At 29.9% G+C, this 24,126-nt stretch overlaps 1 protein-coding gene and 1 long non-coding RNA gene across 2 annotated transcripts in view; one reads left to right on the top strand and one right to left on the bottom strand.

Moving 5' to 3' along the window:
* Positions 1-24,126, top strand: part of LOC118073834 (uncharacterized) — a 55,813-nt gene that overhangs the window by 27,302 nt on the left and 4,385 nt on the right. The window contains 5 exon segments of the mRNA XM_035094564.1: positions 12,748-14,040; positions 14,128-14,226; positions 14,444-15,205; positions 17,448-17,720; positions 23,221-23,370. Coding sequence (XP_034950455.1) covers positions 12,748-14,040; positions 14,128-14,226; positions 14,444-15,205; positions 17,448-17,720; positions 23,221-23,370 — 2,577 coding nt within the window.
* LOC118073835 (uncharacterized) lies at positions 22,997-24,106 on the bottom strand. The gene is made up of 3 exons (XR_004691142.1): positions 23,926-24,106; positions 23,659-23,775; positions 22,997-23,472 (listed from the first exon to the last, which is right to left on the bottom strand). It is a non-coding gene; the product is annotated as an uncharacterized lncRNA (long non-coding RNA).

Below are 24,126 nucleotides of genomic sequence, written 5' to 3'. Positions count from 1 at the left end.
CAACTTTTGCTCAAAAAATTCCGAAACTTTTTATTCCAAGTTTAATTTTTAACTAATTTGAATATTATATAAATCAATCTACTGTTTTCTAATCTTTTTAAATTTATTTTTCCTTTTAAACTTCAAAACATGTAGAATCATTGTCACATTTCTCAATTAATAAGAAATTAAAATAATATAAATATACAAAAGTGAAAAAGAACTTTCTCAATTTTCATCTGTCACTACAAATATGACATTTCATCTCGAATATATCATAAACGTGGGATAATTGAAGTAAGCATGTCATGCATTCCAGAATAAACTGACAATATGAGGAGAGATTACCTTTCACTGTTAGAAAGTATTTGACACAATGATATGTCTAATGATATACATGATTATCAATTCATTTGCAAATAAGACGAATATCAATGAATCAATCAATTAGCTAATATCCCCAACACTCAGTTGAAAATACAATCCTCAGAAACACACACATACACCCATGTGTAAAAAATGCCCACAGACAAGCTGCCTATAGATTGAATGATGTAAAGAATTGTATCCGCAAATGTATATATGGTAGTAATTTCTTTTCACCATCTTTTGAATTCGATAATATGTCGCTGTGAATAAACATAAAATCCGGTTTCTCATGAATTTCAGGTTCTGTGGATGCAATATTTCATTCTATGTTTATCTAATCTTGTGATGTAACTGTTGGATCGAATTGCGATTCGTGATCAGTTGGCATTATTTTACAACGTCGATGTTTTTATTCCAACAATACTACAAATTACAAATAGAGTATTAATTTTTTCTAGAAACTTCATATTACTTATTAAAATAAATGATCTTAAATATAATATTCATTAAAACCACTTACAAGCTATTTTAAACTTACTTTCCAAAGAAATTAAACAAAATTATGATATGCTAGACATTGAAAAAATCTCGTTTATATAATTTTTTTTCAATCGATAAGTAAAGTTAAAATTTATTGAACAAAAAAATAGAATGATGAATTGATCGTAGATATATAATAAACATATGATGGGGACTTGTGCATGCATATTAAGAGCCACCGAGCAGCGGTTTAATAAAACCTAGCAATCAGTCGCATCCTGCGACCTGGTTTTCTCTCTCTCTCTCTGATATATCTTGTTAAGACACACTTAAAACGATTAGCGTTGTTCAACACTTTCTAAATGTTAGCTCTACATACTTCTAAATGTAACGATGACAAGTACAGATATTTATTTATTTTCACTTCCCTTTTCTGATAAAAAACAAAAAAAAATGTCTATGTAAAGTGATGATAAAAAATAAATCATATTAATTTATTATTCAATACAAGAGGAAAATTAATGACAATGATGAGATTCCCCATGACATCAATTAACATGACACAGAATAGTCAAATATTTCCGCTGCTTCCGGTCACCCTTTTGTACCATTTATGTCATTCAACCAGCTATTTATAAACTTGTCAAAAGAGATTATAAAGCAACCTTCATCAAAGACTACTTTGTAGCCACGCCTCGTTAGAAGTGAGCCTAAATCCTTTGAAAAACCTAATTAATTTTTTTTTCCACTGCTATTGATCCTCTGTGGTGATGAAAAGATGTGTTTGCTCTTAGTTATTATCTGAATTAGAGACTGACCAGCTTGGTGGTCATTGTTTTCTAGGCATGAAAAAAAAAGTTATGATCACGCACATGTGATGTTGGTCGTCTTCTGCTGGACATTGAACTCACTTGGAATATATTTTTTATTCATTACAATAGACTGAACTAAATCGAGAAATAATATTATAAATATAATGAGCAGCTAATTAATTTCATTCTGAATAAAACTCATCAGCTGTTGTAATTACCAGCATCATCTCTAACTATTAAATAATTTTCTCAACAGGAAATAATAAATCAATCAATTTTACATCATGATAGCTTTTTTAAATTAAAGATGAACTCGGTTAATGAATTTTAAAAAATACCTAACTAGTTTTCTTTCAAAGACGAAAGACTTTATAATCGATATTTATTTGCCAAGTTTTTATTTTCTAGCAGACAATATTTTGACGCAGTGCAATGACCTATATATCGAACCATCAGTTCGTAGAAGTTGGGTTACCAGCCCCTGTGAATTCTAGGAAAAATTTATAGGATTGTTACGAGTTACCGTTCGAAATATACCTGCGGTTTACCTCGCAATTTCGTAGCAATTTTGATGACTCGAAATAAGGAATGAATTTGCAGCAAAAAAACTATCCCAAATATCGACATTTTTACGAAGAATTCTAAATAAAATCAATTCTTTAAAATTATATATTGTAATAAAAATATGATTTATGATATTGCAGACATAATTATTCGTATAATTCACGAAAGTTTATTTATTAGAAGTTGTAATATTTCAATGGCTGTTATAATTTTAATTTACTAAATGACTTTCATTTAGAAAATGCATATCGGCAAAAACCACAAGAGTAATAGATTTCATTTCAGATAAATTGAAGTTAACAACTAAAATAAGGCAAGTAAATCAGTAAATTAGATTTTATTTCTCGTTCAAGGTAATATACATAAATATTGCCAATCATATTTTACAGTATAACAGCTTGAGAGAAGAGATTTGCAATATACATTCGTATGTACAACTTTAGTTATGACTAGACAAACTATATACTGGCATGTTTGATCGATAGAGCGTTATGTATACGAAGAACAAAACTATAATTCTGTCTTGTGTTCTATACTCTGCTGTAACCTCGGCTATACATGCAAAGTTCACATGGAAATTATACTTATCACACTGACTGACACGCCTGCATGACCATGATCCGCAGCAAGAAATTCATTGTGCATAATAAAAAATCTCTATGACATCTACAAACAAAAATCTTCAAAAGATCATTTTTCGTTTCGATCTAGAAGTCATATAGCTCGAGCTTAGTGAAAGATATTATTGAAATGTAGCTCAAGTCGACATTAAAACAATTTTATTTCCTAAGTACTTCAATAACAAAAAATGAAATTTGCATAAATATAACGATGTTATAAATTTAATCTTTGATATGTTTTCTCTGAACTCTATTTGAACATACATCCATGGCGTAGAGTTAGATGTGTGTGATAGTCGACAAGAGAAATTTGCGCCCTGTAAATATTTTTTTAAACATTGTGAACATGGTCTACAAGCTAGCTTATACGTGAGACTTAGTCGAGGTGTACCAACTTCATATAAAATCAAAGTGTCTAGCCATATCACTACAACTACGAGGAGAAAATACTGTTGCAATACGATAAGAATTAGAATAATAAAACAGTGTGAATTTATTCTTTTTATTGGAAAGAAATAATTCAAATTATAGAGTGGAATAAAAATGAAATAATTCAAAACATATGTAATTTATCAGTTACGTCAAATAATAAAATAAATTCTGATGTAATGGAGTTGCTTTCAGCTTGGTATTATTAGAAATTTGATATAGGTAGAAAGAGAAATATTATTTCACGTCATCTAATATAACATGAGCAAATATTTTTTTAATTAATTACTGACAATATCAATATTTCGTGTCAATGATTTTATTTTATATAAAATCGATTTCAAAGTTTCTAGAAAGAATAATTTTTTTCCAAGACCAACACTTGGACTGACATATATTTTCCTGTTATAAAGATCTTCTGATGATATACAAATTGTATTTATTTATTATTATTATTCCACATTATTCATTTATGATTTAGATAATGCAGTGATAAAAATAAAAGCGTGAAAATTAAAGCTTTCAAGATACATGAGAGTAAACTATTGTACTAAAATTTTGCAGAATCATTATGAAGAATAAATAATATAATAGTGTTAGAAGATTTGAGAAATTTTTTAATAACGGTATTAAGAACAATAAATTTGATACGTACTTAATGTTATTTCGTTCATTTTTTAACGTCTTCAAAACAAAGAGAGACAAAAAGAATTGTAAAAAGTTTTTTCTCATGCTCTGAATTTTCTTCTGCAACTGGTATCTATTCATTGATGTTTCTAACAGTTATCCGGATGCTATTTAAAGTAATGTGGGTCAAAAAGTGTAATTTATCTTTCATTAAATCTATTTTTATATACAAAAAAACAATCAGCTAATTTCAAAACATTCGATCATAATAATAAAAGCAGAACAATTACAAAATTCTACTGTTTTGACATACATTTGATAACAAAGCTATAAATATCCAAATATTCCACGTATTCAGATAACATTCTAATTATAAAATACTTACAATTTGATATGCATTAAATTTTACTTGAAATTCAATTGAACAAATGCTTCATAATGATGGGTAATAAAAAAAAATTTTTTAATGAAATATAAAATAATCAAGTTGAGACTAGTTGTAATGATGAAATCAAAGAGTTTTGATTAGTTTATCAAATCTTGAATTGATAATTACTAGCATCTATCAGGTTTGTCAAATATGGATATCTATTCAACGTTAGATAGGTCAGGAGCCTCGCCTCTTGATACTCGTAAAGTCAATCAAAGACTAAAAAACTCAGATATAGAAAGAGTGTGACCTAATCGATGTACGTTACATTTGACTGAGTGAATAATAAGTACCTGTGTGATGAGGATTGACCAAGCGGAGGAGGAAAAACGGGTAGGTGCGGCGAAATTAGGTCCCAAGGCTCCACCCTTACCCATGTGTATGAGTTAGTTGCATTAAGTTTCAATAGAACATGCCTGAAACCATCACGTATTGCTTTTGAATTCGTTTGTGCTGTGGTACATAATTAACTCTTGAACCCTGACAATGCACGTTGCGCGATTTAATTAAAAGACACGTATTCAAGGTGTCTATGTGTATACTTGGCTTGATTCTCGAGCCAACAGTTATCTAATCACTATCGGTACTCTGCCGTAGATAATCTAGACTATCAGAATATTTTTCATTTTATTTACATCCTTTCTCATGTTCTATGATTTTTTTTTCTAGTTCTTGGTGGTATAAAATACCTATAGTTAACTTTCTATTTTCGTAGTTTCGTTGTACTTATGAAAACTGCAAAGAAACGTGTAATTAAACAAGTTACATGCACAAGGAACAGGTATGCATTTAATCATATTTGTGAATTTGAATTTTATTTCGTTCAATTAGATATGAGAAAATGATTTCTCCATCGATATCAGAAACTAATATTTCTGTGAAGCAACAGAAAATATTTTTTTTATTCATTTTTGATATTTTCCATTTTAATAGGAAGTTTTTATATTTATTTTTCTCACACTATCATCATTTGATGAATATAATAATATTCATTAAAATTTCTTTTGATTTTCCTCACGATACAATCTACATACTACAATGTTAATACTAAAATAATAAAAATATTTATTACATGATTGTAATCATATATATTTTTCTACAATTTTCTCAGGTACAATAGATCTTTCAAATTAGAAAGTTAATTATCAAATACTTCATGACACTTGATAATTAGAGACGGCTAAATATTTATTATTAAAAATCATTACTCACACATTTTAATAAAAGTTGAATAATTAATTATTCTCGTATGCTAAATCCCCGTGAAATGTAGAAAAAAATTGTATACATTTTATTTAAAGATAGAAAATACCTTTACAATAGAGTCATTAAAAGAATTGATGATAAAGCGAAGACAATGGGAATTAAAAAAATTTGAACAATTGCTGCATAGTCTCTTAAGTAAATACACCGTCGACTAATGCAATGTAAAGGGACTGTGAATTGGGATCACGGTTGAGTAACGGGTCCATGGCCAATACGTACTGATTACTGTTTGGAGATGACAACTCAGATATCCTTATACCGTCACAAAAATCGATAAATCCTGTTGTAATCAAACGTACTGTTCAATATCTTCCAGTCGCTTGCATTATGCTAATGCTATTCTTGAGTGAAGTTATCTCAAGATGAGGTTGAACACAATGACATAATCGAATTCAATTTCCGCACCAGATAAGCCGATATTCAATGAAAGACTTCATCAAAAAACTGCTCTAAATTGTTCAATCACTTGGAATAGTTTTGATCCTGTGACTTTTAAAATATTATAAAAATGTTGAAAGCAAATATCACATCTTTTTATTTTCCTAAATATATTGATACATCAAGCATCAAAGTATTCAAAGATGTAGTCGGATGTTTGATAGAAAACCGATTGGAAAGTAAAATCTTCAATAAGTTCGACTTCTCCAACCACTACTTTGAATATATCAATTCGATATCGATCTCCGACAGGCAGTCTTTGGCAAGCAGAGTAAACATTTGCTAAGAGAAACGAAAATATATGTAATAACTGATCACGGATGTACTATGTAGATAAAGTCCAAATAAAAGTTGAAAGATATAGAGCTCTATTATCATTGGATAGGTTCTTGATGTTCTGATATGATGTTACATTTGAAAAGGGTCTGACAGGTATTGCGATATTTTTAGAATAATGTTGATACTGATAAACATTTTAAAGATCACTCTACCAAGGGACTTGAACATTTCTATTATGTAAATCTTTTATTTATTATTACTTAATCTTGGATGAGAAACAAATAGTATATGTCAGCAGATATTTGACTTTCATGAAAGATTCTCTCAACATGGCGCTATATGTTGAACACTTATTAGAAATTGAAAGCATTGAAAGGTCAAGTATCTCAGTAGGGTCAAGGTCTATACTGAAAGGATTCTCGTCCTTCTTAAGCAGCAGAACGATGATGAGTGAGGTTTCTGCCTTTTCTGGCTTACTTTAGATTGTTTGAGAGGCTAAATGATGTTCTATAGGTAGAGAAAGAATCTTTATCTGTATCGTTACACTATGCTTCATTTACTTTCAGCAGAACTAATTTCTTCTTTTAGCTTATTCATTAAAAATGTTAAGACTCATTTAATCATTATTTTCAATTATTTTTTGTGATTGATAAACTACTTAAGTATTTTTTCAACTTGGTTCAAGACTAATTGATTAAAATACATTTTTTTCGAGTTTTCATAATTATGAACGTTTATTAATATTTCTACATTATAAACAGGAAGTTGGTATAAATTTATTGTTTGATAAATACCATTGATGAAAGTTTCATAAATTAAGCTTCCTAAGATAAAGGATAGATTTAAAATGAATATTAATTGGGAAATTTTAATAGGCTTTTTATGTAACATTTTATTTATATTAAAGTGAAAATAGAATTATTAACATAAAATTTTTATTTTTACAATTTTTAAAAAGAATATATATTTCCAACTACCGCAATAAACAAAAATATTCAAATGAAATTCTATCTAAGATATAAAATATTTTATTTATAAATTATCGTGATCATCGATAATTCAAAAAAAAAAGAAAAATAGAATAATTTCTCCAACAAGGAAGTATGTTTATCTATTAAAACTTTTGGAGTTTAGTTCTTGACAATTTATTTTATTTTTACGATTGTCAATAAAAATTAAAATAAAGCAACTTTATTCATTCCATGTAGCGTAAAACTAAACCATTTCTTTTTACACACAGTTGATTTTTCTATAAAATCCTGAAGAAACAATTAATTGAGTAAAAGTTTCTCCTGATTAATAATTTCCATACAGAAAAGTCACGAATAACATTCGCTTCCTTGAATTTTGAATAAGGAAGATCGATGACCTGCGATCGATTATAAAAGGATTCGTTTCCGTTCCTATCATCTGTATGCACACAAATATATGTATATACAACTGAGTAGTAATATAAGCCTACACACTAACCATGAGTCATTCAAACAACTTCTAAAGACATTTCCATTGTGTACATAGAAGCACTATTTAGTATTTCAAGCATATTTCTAAACTAACAAGATTTACTAGAATGTAGCTAGAGGCTTTTTCAAATGTTAGAAACAACCGAATAGACTTGCGTGTAACCATCCGTGACTGTCGACACTGCTAATCTAAATATTTTAGATATTCTCGCGGATCAATCTTTTTTTTTGCTTGATAGTTTTCTTTGATCTAGAAATTCATGATTAAACATTCTTATAATAACATTGAAATAGAGAGTATTTTGAAAAGTGATAAATATTACTCTATAAATTATTATTGACAGCTTAAAAAAAAGTCAACACTATCAGCAGAATTTTTAATTATCACCTCATTGGATATACTATCTAAAGTAAAAGTATCTAGTCTGCAGGATAAACTATTACTATGTTGCTAGGAGTTGTTAACTATTTTTCAAGGGTAGACATGACAAAAATCAAAACTAATGCAGGAATGGACCTTTGACCCACGACGACAAGAAAATATTTTTTTTTGTGAAGGTCTGAACTGCAAGTTCTTGTTTGTATAGTCCGGTATGTCTCGCCCACTCTCTTCCACTACTTAACACACTCCGTTTTATCTTCTTGTTTCTTGACACTCAAGATCTGCTTGTCTTGGAACCTTGGAGTTGTCCATGGTATACCCTTGAATCAGTGGGTATCATGACGATCTTGTCTTAGGACGTAAAGCTGCACTTGCTAGTACCTACATGGAGAAAGCCATGTACCTCTTAATTCATGGCCACAAGTCAGTATGTCACTTTCCCAAAGGAAACCACGCCTGATCTAACTACTTTTCTAAATCGATGATTGATAAGCAATATATCTCATATCAACATTCTTTGTATCATTCTATTAAAACCTAATTTTTCGTTTCTACTTTCTTAACACGTCAACAATCAATTTCATTTTGATTCCTCAGAGAACGTACGTAACAGTTAAGTCTCAAGTGTTGTTATTCATGTGATAGATTACAAGCTATTTCCTGATAATTGATATTAAAAATTAATCAGCCGGTAATAACTGTTATTTTTTTCTCTATTGAGTTACGCCTCTTAGGAAAATAAAAAGGTTTTTTGGATTCAATAAATACATTTAATTAAAATACAAAAGAATTTAATTTTTAGGATACATGAAATATTTGTCTAATTAATCACCTGTCTTTTAATCATTTTGTAAACATTATAGAAAATGATTGAGAAATTTATTACTCATTTAATTTTACAATAAAGAACTCTTCAGAACACAATGTGATTACAATGATGACAATAAATAATGATCACGATTAGGACATTTTTTCTTCTTAATGACAGACCTTTTCTGTTTCGTCACGTTAGAGCATCAATTTCCTATAATTATTAGTGATTGTGAATACGATATTTTAAGCTTTCTTTAAGAAAACACTAGGAAGAGACAGGCGGAGGCGGACAGGATTTGCCTTGAGTGCATAAAGATAGAGTGAAGCTCGTGGGTTACATAGAATAGTTCGCCTACCCTTGGTACTTGCAGAGCACCTCCTAGACTTTCCTTATAAGAACGTTGACACCCGCGCAGATGATTGCTATAGTGTTTCAACTAAAGAGTGAAGAACAGGCTTTACCATGAGCCTCGCCTTGTCGCGTGAATCGTTACTTTTACACTAACGGCTATATAGTAATGCCAGACTAGACTTCAGGGACTTTTCACCTAGCCCACGTGCGTGCTCACGTTTCAAGAAGACTGATAGGCTTCACGGTATAACTAGTACCTACACCAGATAAGCTCCACTATCTGTCCTATGACATCGGCATGAATCATCGCCTCTGGGTAAAAATGTCTCATCTTTTTTCTTTGACCAAAGAATTTATAAAGACTTTATCCTTGCTCTGGTGCAGTTACCTCGACAACAACATTGCCATGTGAAGTGTTATAGGCTATGACATTAAAATTTATAGAACATCGAAGGATATAGCTTCTGAATGAGTTGGAATTAGTGCCTGAAGGTGACGATTGGCAGTGAAAACTTTATTATTATAACTAACAAGAGTATTTCATTCAACGTCTTGCACACAATACACATGGGCTTCATATCTATAAATCAAGAAACGAAGGTCAGCAGAAAAAAGTAAAAGTATTTATGATGAAATGATGATGTTGATGAGATGGAAATAATTTATAGATGTAAATGGAATCAAATGAGACTTTTTCAGAAGTGTAATTTTGCAAAAATACTTTTTGAATATTCAGTTGCTCGAGTAGAAAACCGGCTCTGTAACTCGATCCTTGTTCATACATGTCATTTAATTCACATTCGTTATCCTTTGATTTTTATTTTTTATATGCCTTCCTTTTTTATTGAAAGTTGCTCACAGAGGTGGCCTGCAAAAACAATGAAAAGTCGACAGTGGTTTCAAGAATATCACGAGAATGCTCACAGTAAAGAGTTACCTTTCAAAGGATCTTCAAGGTACTTTCTTGTCACGATTTCATGGCAAAACGCGTTTCACCCCCGTCATTGGAATTCATGAGACCAGTAAGGCTGATCTATAAATAAACTCGTTCGATCTGCATAATCCATTCCACCACTCCATGTTCTCCATGTTATCCCCTTACTACAATCATCATTTATTTTTGCTTTTGCATTAATCGAATTCATTGACTAATCTCTTCTGATATCAACTCGTTGAGTCAATCATAACAATGTTTAGATACTATTAACTCCTATAAAAAATCATTATTGGACTATTTTATCATTACCTGTCGTAATAAAAGTCGTAAGACAGTTATAAAAAATTTTTTAAGCTGCAAAAATAAAATATTGAATCATTTTTATTATTTATTGCAGCTGTTAAAAAAACATTATTCACATAGCAATTCTTTCTTGTTGAAATACATGCTGTTATATTAACATAAAAGCCTGAAAAAATATTCAAACAATTCCTTCGGTCATTTCAATACGTCCGACTTTCTTTTTACAACAATTTGACGAGCGCTCATTTTTTTTTTAATTTTTACCTCATTCCTTAGTAATTTGGTGGAACAGATCTTGGAGAAATGTTTAATGAATGTTTTGTCCATTTTTTATAGTCTTAAGAGCCATTAAAAATAATAAATCCAAGAAATCATAACATCTTGATTTTCTGAAGAATGCACACACGTGATATTCATTTTTCTTTGGTACATAAGACAAAACCGCGTGCTTATTAGCTGAAATTACAAGGTCCTTTCAAAGAATTAATGTATCACGTGCTCGTTGTCATGCAAGACTTCCGTAAGTACGCTTCATTATCTTCATCATTATTTGCCACAGCAGTAAAAGTCGTATTTCAAAAAAGTATAAAAAGGAAGAACAGAGTTTGAGTTTTGTAATTATTCATTAAGTTGCTCTTTCATACGTGCGTGTGGCATGCATTAAAATTTGCAGATCAATTTGAACTATTTTTCACACTAAATTAATTTTTGAATTTAAAATGAATCAAGTATATCTGCATTTAAGAAATTGATTATTTTTCATTTTCATTAAGACATAAATACACTGATCGAATTATGTAATTCATACAAACAAAAAAGACTCTCTGATATCAGTAGTTTTAAAAATATGTATCACAGAATTAATGTCTTTGACTTCAGTGAGATTTCCATATCTAATATTATTAATATCAAAACTTTCTCATTATTATGTACTGAATAATCTACAGTTAAGTACTGTACAATTATTTCTATTAATTAACGGGTGCTATTTAATTGCCTAATCCCACCATAATTATGAAGACGGTTGAAAAAAGTGCAAACAAAAGTAGAAAAGTTTTATCAAGTGGTTGGTAAGCGTGCATATTATTTTGAAGTTAGGATGCAGAGGAAATAAAAGTAAAATAGCACTCAAAGAGAAAGAGCGATAAAAATATCACAAATACTAGCTATTTCAACACTTCGTCACATCATGAAGATCACTTCAATCATACTTTTTTCTTCAATCCTTTCTTCGCCTCAAATGAGTTACTTGAAACGCTTTGACACAAAAGCCCAGTTTTCTCTTACTTTCCTGTTTTGCCGGTCGACTAGATCCGACAAAGTTGGGATCGGCAGCAACGATGCACGTCGACAACGCCCGTCAATGTAATGGGAATACAGAGTACATGAAAACAACTGTGTATGTGCATGTAGCAGTCATAGAACAAGTCAATGTCTGGCCCACATCCTCTCTTGTTATGTGAGTTGACTGTCAGCATTATTATTATGTACTTCGGCTACTTGGACATCATAGACATTTATAGTTGAATTGCCTATGCATTCAGTACAGAAACTGATGTTGATCAACAGAAGGAAATATTTTCCTAAATTTATTTCTCAAACTCATCACCATAAATTATTTGAGAATAATTCTACATAAGTACTTGTTGATAGATCTTGAGATTTTAAAATTAAACTTTTAAACGCAATCGTTTATGTAAGTGTAGGACATTTCTTTATACTGATAAAAACTATATAAATTATCTTAGTTAATTTTTAACTCGTCATTCTCTTTTTCTTTACCATAACTGATGAAATACCACTTGTTTTTTCTTTAGACAATTTCTTCCTACATAACTCGTATTGAGATTATCAGCATCCATATATGTAATTGTTAGATCTTTAAATCTTTTCTATGTATACTCGAGTGTTTTATCGTGACATAAACTGAGCAATCATAAATTATTTTCACGTATGAAAGTTGACGATTTCACTGCGTAACGCGCAATATTATACGCTTTTCTTACTCACATATATGAGCATTTTAGTTTTTACTTATTCATGTATACATCATCAGTTACGTTACAATTGCTCATCTTTTTTAATATGTGTTTACCTAACGAAATAGAAAATAATAAATTCATTAATTCAGTATAATGATATAATAACTAATCAGTTGAATAATTGTCATGATTGTTCTAATGATTTTTATTTGTATTTTTCAGCAAAGCGGCAGTGGATCTACCGAAGGTGTGGTGGTGAATAGTGAACCTGGTGGCATGGACTGCATGCCTCTTCGACCAGGACCATTTCACTACTTAAGTGAACAGGCTAAGTCTTTGGTCGCCCTCAAAGAGCTGCAGAATGAGGTCGGTGCTCTTCTCGAATTCCGGGACCTCGTCATCGAGACGTTCCCAAACCTCAGGCACAAGATGGCTGCTTCGGCTACGGCCTCGGTTGCGGCTTCCGTGATGTCGTCGACGCAGAATTCACATACGCCATTAGCATTATCAAGTCCGTCATCACGAAGAATAAGTGAATGGGAGCCAGGTAAAGTTAGAAGACGAATTGCACCACGAGAAGCTGAGACTTCAGCAACATCGTTACCAAGAAGTAGAAGTAACTCGCATAGCGGAGGCAGTAAAAACAGTGCAACTGTCCAAGACTCAGGATTTAGTACCGAGACTTCGTCGAAAGACAGTGCATCAACGGCAATCCCTAGACCAGCTAGTCCAAAACCTATGTTAGATGAAGCTGAAGATGAACTGTGGAATCTGTTAGATGTAATTCATAGAAAAGGAATAAGACTTCGAGAGGAAGTTGAGTCACTTCAAGGCAAATTGGAGAGTGTAGTTTGTAATGATTTTGTTGCTGAAGACGTGCTTGAGGCTGTGAAAAAAGTGACTGGTCATGAAGAGTCATCAAATAGAAATGACAAAGAGGAAGAAGAAGTAACGATACTCAAAAAAGAAAAAGAGCAACTTCTTGATAAAGTCGCAGAATTGGAGGCTGAAACGATATCAAGTAGATTGCGAGCACAAGAGTTACAGTCTGAACTAGCAGCACTGTCTGCTATTAAGAGTGGTTTAGAAGATCGATTGAGAGCTGGACTGAATGGAGAACAGGAAATATTAACTCCTTCAGCACAAAAAAAATCCATTGCTTTAGTACCAACGTCACCTCCAGAATCACCGAAGAAAGGAGTTAACATTAGAAGTAAATCTTCAGCCTTTGCTTCAGTTGCTGCAGGCAAGGCACATAAAAATCGGTTTAGAACGAGGACGATAGAAAAAAACGTTTTAGCTAATGGAGCTGTGCAATCTACTAAAGAGTTTGATCCTGATGTTGCTGTTCAACAAAGAAGAGTAAGATTAGGAGCTTTAGACTCGGTTCTCATTTCACCTACTAGAGTAGCTCATGTAAAAAATGTTGACTCTGAGAAAATTGCTGCAATTCTTCGGGAACATTCTCCATTAGAACTGCAGAGACATCTCATTACTACAACCGTCCATAATCAGGTTTTAATTTATATTTAATATCTATATAATTTTATTTTATCATTGAAACATTTTTTGACCACATACTAACTATCAATATTTTTTCAGTGCCTGCAAAAAAGGTTAGATGAAGTCCAAAAAAGTACGGAAACCTTATCCGAAAAATTGTATAAGGCTAGGGAAGAAAATGATGATTTAAGGTTTCAGGTAAGATTTATTTTAATTTTAACAAATGTGATGTAGATATGAAAATAGCATTGAGAGAAAACTTGTCAAGTCATAAGTGAAAAATAATGAAAAAAATACATTAATACACTTCTAAATATTTACATAAATTATTTTCATATTCACACCACATTATGTGGCTCTTAGACTACTCTAGACAAGATTATTGATCTTGACACTAATGTAACTTGTATTTCAGTTAGAAGAACGGAACATTGAGTTGGCAGGTACACGAGCACAAGTTCGTGTATTAGAGAGACTGAAAGAACGACCACCTACAAAGTCCGATGTCGATCTAGAGTCTGAAATAGAACCTCGATGTGAACCCTGCTGTTTAGAGCCAGGAAGTAGCACAGAGTCCGCTCGAGATCATCATCAAACACTTGAAGTCAAACCGTCACCACGGAAACGGCCTCCTAGTCGAATACCCCTGCCAGATTCTACCAAATCAACAGCACCCAAACCTCCGATGTGTAATGGCAAGAGCGACAGTCGCGAGTCTCTCAAGACTTCACTCAAGTCTCTGACAAAACCTCCAAGGGATTCTAGTCGTGAGAGCAACACTGGCAATAACTCCAAGACGTCGCTTTCCAAGACGAGGGACTCAAGTCGGGAATCGTTAAATAAAAGTCTACCTAAGAATGGAAAGGAATCAAGCAGAGAATCCTTATCAAAGTCCTCATTACCACGCAATAGTTCCAGTCGAGATTCCTTAAATAAATCCTCGCTGTCCCGTGCTCGAGACTCTTTAGAATCGAGCAATAATCATCATAATCATCTCCAGAATAACACCCCGGGTACTCCTCCTCGACGGCCACTCGCTCCTGCTCGTCGTTCCCACAGCCTGGCTCGAGCTTCCGTCGATACAGATACGACTGGCAAGGTAGGACCAGCTAAGTTCGTCTTTTGGAGCAAGTGGATGAAGTAACTCTCCATTAAATCGAGGCAACAAACTTCAATAGTGCCAGGGCCTGACGGAACGCTTTAGGGATAGGGCTGACTCTTTGAGACTATTTATCTAGTTGACATGACAGAAATAAATATTAAGTATATTGTGACCCACATTCAGAACAAATATTACTACTCACTGTTGACAGAGACATTTCTACTGAGGCTATATACTAATTTTTATGTTTTCGTATGGTTATTACTCTTCCTATTCTCAACAACTATGCTAAAGAAATAAATATCATGAGGTAAAAATTATTTTTAAAAAGAAAAACATTTCAATAGTGACAGAACAGTCCATTAAATACATTAAAGTAATTATTTTTTCAGTTTAAGAAAGTCTTTACATTTAAAAAATGCAAACACGTTGAAGTTGAAATGAATTTTAATTAAAATTAATTTGGCTCTTTTTAGAATTCATCTATTTAACTGAATTGAAGTATATTTTTTTCATTTTTACTTGAATAAAGATGTTCTTAAACTAATAAGATATATATTGCAGATTAGTCTTTGAATTTCTTTTTAATAATAATTTTTGTAATGTAGTAAAGTATCGAGCTGATTTGTATTAATTTACCAATTTTTACTAATGCTGTAGTTACTATTTACATCGATAATTTCACTTTTGTTATATTCAGAAAATTTTAGATCTTCATTTAATTCTGATATTGGAAAATGGTTAAATTATTTCGATTTCTCTGTCATGTGTGTCATACATGAATTTCATATCATCAATCATTTCGTAGATAAATCTATTAATAAAGAAAAATAGTAATAGTCTTATACTGATTCGGTACTCAGATTGAACTATAAATCACAAGAAAAAACTGACTGACAACTCATCTACTGCAAAAATTCTGAACTTGGAGCGCAGGCGAACGTGCGTTCGAGTCCATCCCCAGCTGTGCGAAACGCAAATGGCCCCTTCTCGCGTCCGTCAGTCTCTCGTAAGTTATGCTTCTTTTATTATCATTTGCTTCAATGCTTCTTTTTGGATGTGGTGAACCATTAAAGCCTCTGCCCATAGGAATCTCCTATGATTATACCTGGTAGTATTTGTAGAACCTATATTCCTAATCATTCGAATTTGGCATGTGCACGCAAGACTGTCGTTTATTTTATTTATTGCATTTTTTCATCAATTAGAATTACTCAAGACTGTAAAATTGCTCTACAAATCATTTCCATCGACATAGAAATTTTTTGAAAGTTTAATTACTTTTAACTTCTTATCAAACAATTACATGAAAATTAATTCATTCATGGTCAACGTTATCAAATTATTTTTCAATGTCCACAGTAAATTAATGACTTATTCATAAGAAAAAAAATTAATTAACTTATTGAACCAGACTTTGAGAGTTTTGTGGTTATTTATTAGAAAGTTATAAAATTTTTTCTTGCTATCAGTAGTAAAAGCGAATAAACATCATACTGTAAAGATTAGAAAATGAAATGAAATAGATTTATAATTTACTATCTTTCTTATGAATTAGTTGATGCATGAAGTAATTAATTTTGATTTCAAGTATTACATTCTCGAAATCAATTACTTCAATAATTATTTTTTTCAAGATATTCATTCAATTTTATTTTGATAAAGTATTGATATGAATTGAAAGCCTTCTGGATTTGAAAATTAATTAAAAGTAATTAATTAAAAGTTTGTTTTTGCTATTTTTATTTGCTCAAGTTTGTTTTATTTGCTGCTATCCTTGTTGCCTGACATACGGACATAGCTAAAGAACAATTCCAGCCGCACTTAATTGAACAATTTTTAACTCATCGAACTCGATTGACTTCACGCTTACCTGCTTGGTCTGCGGTTCGACGCTGAATCTATAATAAAGGCTGTATTCCTAATCATTTAAATTTTATATTTGCCATAAGCAAGAGTTTGATAATTACATAAATACATCATTTAAATTATCTTATTGAATTGGTAAAATTATTCATAGATCATGTTTTCACGTATGCATCATCGAAAACCAAAATAATCCTTGTCAAAAGTATTTTTTATATTTCTTAATCAATTTTCTGGCAAACAATTTTTTTTCTTAATTAACTCAAAGGACCGGAATTTATTTGAAAGTTTTCTATTGAAATATCAATTTTTGACCAGGTTATAATGGTTAACATCAACCATTCACAAAAAAAAAAATATAAAAATTTGATGCAAAAACATTTTAGGGTATTCATTAATCAAATATAATTTTTTTTTTTTTTTAAACTATTAATATTTCAATATATTTCAGGCTCTTACTGATCCTCCGACCTCTTGGTGTTCTTCTCATAGTGGCTTTCAAGCTAGTGAATCATCTCTGTGTCCAGATTCATTGAATCCAGAAAGTACATCGATAACTGGATCAACGAAAGTGGAATTCATGATCGGTTCACCGACCAGAAGATTTCGACCAAATGTTGCTTGGCAACATCAGTATTTCGATAGCATAGATTCGGCTGCAATGGCTGCTGAGAGTCTTTCAACTGATGAATTCCCTCTAAGACGTGGTGAAGCGCTTGCTGAATGTGATTCACTTGAAGTACATCCAATATCCAGCGAAGATTAAAATTTAATTACTATTAAATGTACAAAATCATCAATTCTCTAAGATTATATATTTTTTATTAATGATTATTACTTTGAAAATTCTTTTTTAATTATAAAAATCAAACTATCAAAAATTAATCGAGTGGAGTAAGTGCTTCCGAAACACTTATATATTATTAAGTAACGAAGAAAACTGATATATTTCACGACACTAATGTATTGCTCACTTATACAATGAAAAAATTGCAAAATTAATTCTGAATGTAATGAGATCATTGATTGTTAGGCAACATTTATATTTTGTAAAATTTATTCAATATCTTTTTAGATTATTGTTGTTACAATTATTGCAATATAATACTAGTAATTATCGTAATGATTTTCAATTGTTATTTCATTAAAGTTGATTGAAGAATAACATGAGGTGAATGATCAGATGTAGAAGAGTTATTGATAATTTTATTTTCAAATTTTATGTAAGAAGTGAATGCATGCGAATGCAGAATTTCAAGAATTAGTTTGTTTAGCAAACTTAAAATTCTTTGATACCTTCTAAGATTGCGATCAATGATTTAATCTCTATATTTACATTGTTAAGGAAAGTCGCAATTTATATGCATTTGTATCATGGAAATTTTGATAGAGCAGGCTGTTTTAATCTGTTTGTTATGTTTATAAAAATTGTAAATATAAATGTTTATATTATAAGATTAAAAGGTAAATTTGTACTAAGAAAATTTGTGATTATTTTGTAATATCTAGAGGTATTTTATTTTCCGTATGATAGAGGGTTTATTATGAAAACAGATGAAACAGCCTCGAATGTTAAGTTCATTCCATCATATTTATTTTGATAGTGCAGTGTTGCATTCCGATGAGCATTTGTGATTTTTTTTTTTAATTTATTATCGTGTAATATTTTAGTTAACTTTTTATTGAATTTTTTCTACAGATTCTTAAAAATTTTATTTGTAAAATATAAATAATTAAGTGCAATTCTTTATGCAGAAAATATTGACATATTAGCCTAATAAAAATTAAAGCAAAAGTATGTCAAAATAAAGTTTTATTTAATAAAAATAAAAAGTATTAGACATATCAAATGAAAAATTGAAAAAAAAAACAATAAATTAAAATTGACATAATTTTATCTCAGTGATTTATTATTAGCAGACATTACAATTACATTTATGATTAACTACAAAAACTATCTGCCTTCGGTCAAATTATTTTAATATCAAGTCTTTTTTTCACAATTAATAAGAGAAAATGATTTATGATTACATTCGTCACAAGGTTTAAATAATTATTAATAATTTGATGCTATTGTAAAATCTAGATTTTTGCTTGATGGACAAATTAATAATTATGTATTGTAATTAAAACGATGAAAAATTTGAGCTCTATCACAGAAAATCTTGTGATTTACTTTTATAATTATAGACTATGCATATGTAATGACTTGACTATAGCACAATTAATTGTAATAATTATTTATCATATGTCTTCATAATCATTCAATCATTTCATCTATGTAAAAAAAAAAATAAGATAAATCCATAAAAATAAAACCTTATGGAAACTTTTGAAATTCTTATATACAAAATATACCATATTATTACAATAAATTAAAGATGTAAGAGTAGTTATTTTCTTGTTTAAATATAGTTGAAACATGATAAAATTTCTAAGAGACAATGTTGCATAGAATTATTATTCGTATCATGAGATAAAATTGTGCTAAGGTCTTGGCATTTAAACGGTACGTGTATGCATAGTCACTAACTTGTGATTAACGTAGATAAGTTGAATAGGACTGACAGGACATTACTTATTGTGTTAGTGCCTGATTTACTACAACGCAATGTAAAACATAATAAGAACCAGTCGTACCGATGGTTTTTTAAATTTATGTTGTGGTGTTTTATGTTTTTTATCCGTCATTAAAACGACAAATAAGATATGCAAACATAAAAAATAATATGCTCAGATATAATTATTTGTGCAGCTGACGAATTCTTACATTCTTATGATGTGTCCAGCATTGTCTACAGGAGACTATTATTTTTATACGCTAACGGTGATTAGTAATAATAGAGAAATGAATAAGATACTGCTACGATAAAAAATAAGTAGCTTTTCTCACGGATAATCTAGTTGTATTTAAATTTGTACTCCAAAAATATTGTAACATTGTACGATTTACTACGTTGAATAACACTTGTGTTAGTGCGAACCGATTACTTGTAAATAAAACTCAAGTCGTAAAATATTTAACTAGTTTTAATGTACATAAACTATAATATGTAATAAATGCGTGATAACGTGATAAGATTAATAAAGAAAAAAATTACGTCAATCACTCAAGTGCTTTAACATCAAATCATATTAATTTTCCTACGAATCAATAATCAATATCTCCTATCGTTGATTTATCAATTTAAAATTTTTCAATAACATTGATTTATCTACGAAAATTTTCACTGTGTCTCTAGATTGTTTATTACTAAATGATAAACGTAAATATGATAAATTCAGAAAAATTTAAGAATGTTTATTCTTTTTCTTGTTGAATTCTTTGTATTATTTTTATTTTATACTTCTAATTCAAAGTTTGTTAAAACTTTATTTATCCCTCTCTTGATAGACTAAGTTTAAAAATCATAAAACAATGTCAATAACAGATCTGAAATAAGTACCATTTCAGACTAAAAATGAAATAATTGAACTATAAGCCGTTGATAACGATTTAATGTATCTATTAATCTTATCATTGTATTGACTTGTTGTTTTATTATTTACTAATCTACAAAAATTAGTTATTATCATCGATAATTAAAATAATTAGCAAGATTATGATTAGATGATTCGTAATTCATCCTTAAGTTAATAATTAAAATGGAGTTTTATAAAAAAAAAATTACTACTGAAATTGAGGATAGAATGTTGCAAGTCGCTTGTTTTTATGATTAATCATGATTTAATTCGTCATATAATGAATACTTAATACTATTTTTTAAGTTTCCTGTATAACAAAAGAATATTTCACGAGCGTAAAATTCTAGTCATAATGTTTACACGATTCAAATAAAAGATAATTACAAAATAAACAGATGACAAACGCAATATCACATTCCTGTCATCTTTGCAAGGTGACAAATCCAACACAAATTTTGATTGAGAGCATCTTTCGAGACAGCCTTGTAGGATATTATTTTTTCAATTTAATTCTTTTCATACCAGTGGACCTTGTTCTTACTTAGGTCATTAGCACTTATTCTACATCATACAAATTTTGTTTGCGTTGAATTATTGTCACTATAGAAACATTTTCATCACGCCAATTTGTAGAAGGTAAGCATAAGGTCAAGGATAGTAATTTCCTTATAACTTTGTTCTACAATTTGACATTTAAAATTATTCTTCTAACCGACTTAAACATGGCTCACATCATTAAAGTAATTGAATCGACTTTTTAGACATCATCAATTTTCAAAAGTTTTTTTTTCGTGATTTATTAAAGAATTATTTAAGATCAACGTGAAACCATAAAAGTCAAAAGTAATTGATACCATTCCTGCTTTGAGGTAAATTGCGGGCCTTGTTCTTTCCTTTTGTATACAAGTATTGACATTCACTGACACTAAAAATTTATAGTGCGTTAAGTAAAAATGTAAATAATATGTTCCTTAACACATTTTAAGTATACTTTTTAATAATAATTATTAAATTATTTATTCGAGACTCATAAAGAACATTTAAAAAAACTTGATTCACGATGAAATACTTCTAATGACGAGAAGCGTTGACCTCCTTGATACGGAAGTATAATGTGATGACCGGATCTTCCTTGAAGTAGACCTTGTAATCGCCGCAAGGTGCTCTTTCGTGACATGGATAACAAGTAAGAAACTTCACGTCTGCTACACGTGCTCATTTATCTTTCATACCAGTATTTTTCTTCATTTTTTATTCTTTTAACGATTATTTTATCATCGTTCATTACCACTGTCTGCACAGAGAAAAAACGAGAGAGACAGGTGAAAATCCACAAACGGCAACTGTTGCTGAGGTTGAAGCTAATATCAATGAAGAATATGATCCATTCGCAGCACGATCTTTGACTCAGACTAATTCGTACGAAAAATGATTTAATAATTAAAAGCATGATTTACATAATAAACATTGGACTCACCGACATGGTCGAGTGTACTTCCTCACATTCACGTAAAAAATTCTTACATAATGAACTTTGAATTTGTAGAATTCAATTGTATAGATGATAAGATAAATGCACGGATTTTAAATATGAACTAAGTAATTAGCATTCATTGAAATATTGTTTTGTATACAATAATTTTATAAACAATAACATATCTTTAGCTTAGAGAACACGCGGTAAAAAAGTCATATCTATATTCTCCTGAATTATGTCATAAATTTGCTACTAAGTTTTCTTAATACATTGTAGGTAATTATTCCAAAGATCTCACTTTCTATTCACTATAAGCAATATGAAAATAATTTATTATAATTTATAAGAAAATGAATCACTCATTTTTATGAGTGTGAGTGGAAAGATTCTTCATAATTTCATAATTCAAATATAATTAGTTAAATTCAAATTACACATGCCATTTTATGCTCATTATTACTATTTATCTACCGCAATTAAGTTATAATAATTAAAACGTGACAAATGATATCATTAAACAAAAAAATTATAATTTTAGATAATGTATATGAATGAAATAATGTGAAATTAACATAATATTTTAAATCGTAAGAATACTTTAAAAGGCAAGAAAAATGTATCTATTTTGATTCTTTAAAGGAAACATTTATTGCCATTTATTAAAATGTCATGTTAAATCAAACTTAATCACTGTACAATATTGTACATAAATAATAGCAGAATAAAAACTTCGATCAGTTATCTTATGAATTATTAAATGTGACATCTTGTAAACTTTAAGAGAGTAAAAAAGGTCGTTTTCTCTATAATTCGAATTTGTTAGCGACTACTATTGTAGATAAATTTCTCGTATCACTGATAAGATTGTCATGTATAAATGCACAAGTATCATGTATTGACTACTTTTTTCTAGATAAAAATGAAATTACATCTTTTCTATTTACATTGAATTCTACAATATTTGTAAATATACACAGATAAAATAAAATGAAATGAATAATTATTTTTTTTTTTAATATAACAGAGTTAAAAATATTAAATAGTACATGAACTTCGATTATTTTTATTTCCAATAAATTTCAATTGGTATTTGTTCAATGAAATTTATTTCATTGGATTAGTAATAAAATATTAATTAGCTATCTCAATAGAAGATTTATGAAACTGATAAATTTTCTATTATTTACATCACAGTATCAATTATCATATTAAGTTACATTGAAAGATGTTAAAAATGAAAATTTCAAAACATTACTGATCTTTATTATCCTTCGATTATAGTGACTTGGTGGTGTTTATGCACTTACTGAAGGCCGCAGTTGGCAGCGGCATACTTTTTCTTCCACATGCATTCAGACTGGCTGGCTATGTAACGGCCTTAACATGTAGCTTGGTGATTGGAATGATAAGCTCCTATACAGCTATTCTTATCGTAAGTTCATTTTTTCCTGGTTTATGAAGGTTTGTCTAAATATCGAGATTAGATCTCTTTGTTTTGGATCCTCCAAATGATCCAAATATTCATCAAATATACCTGATAACATGAAAAAATTCTATAATGTTTTATTATAATTACTAACGTACCTCTATCAAATAAAAATGAGTCATTTGATCTATATAATTAATCAAAACAGAAAGGATTGATCTCTTAATTGATAAAATACTCAGGCAGTTAAAAGAAAACTAATCGATGTTAAGCTTTTTTGTCGAACAAGGTTACCTTGATTGGACCGGTGAGCAAATTTTTATTGAATTTTTGACACGATCTGCATAAAATTAATAATTATGCAATACTTAAGGTATTTCACCGTTTTTAATTAAGATGACATTTTTTATCCTGCAATAAATTTCAGTGTCATTTAAAATAAATTTTAAAGTATTTGAATGAATATATATAATTAATTCCAACTAAATAATAATATAAATTATTTATATAAAAAATATTTGATCAACCACTAATTATTTAAAATTGAATCTACAGTCTTACAATATTTCTAAAAAATTGTTGCACTTCGTTGAATTATAATTATCACACCTCTTTCTTTAGAAAAAATATTCGCAATATTTATTAGTAAAGAGAAAAAAGAATTATCCGATTCAGAGAACTTTTTGCACAAAACATGATCCACACTTTCGAGAAATCTAATTTTTTGTGATAACGGAACAAATAAACTGAAGACAAATAAAC

Source organism: Chelonus insularis, unplaced genomic scaffold, assembly GCF_013357705.1.
Source record: "Chelonus insularis isolate UGA/USDA-ARS -01 unplaced genomic scaffold, ASM1335770v1 scaffold_714_pilon, whole genome shotgun sequence".
NCBI lineage: Eukaryota > Metazoa > Arthropoda > Insecta > Hymenoptera > Braconidae > Chelonus > Chelonus insularis.
The sequence above is the reverse complement of the archived record's forward strand: the minus strand, read 5'-3'. Positions and strand labels throughout refer to the sequence as shown.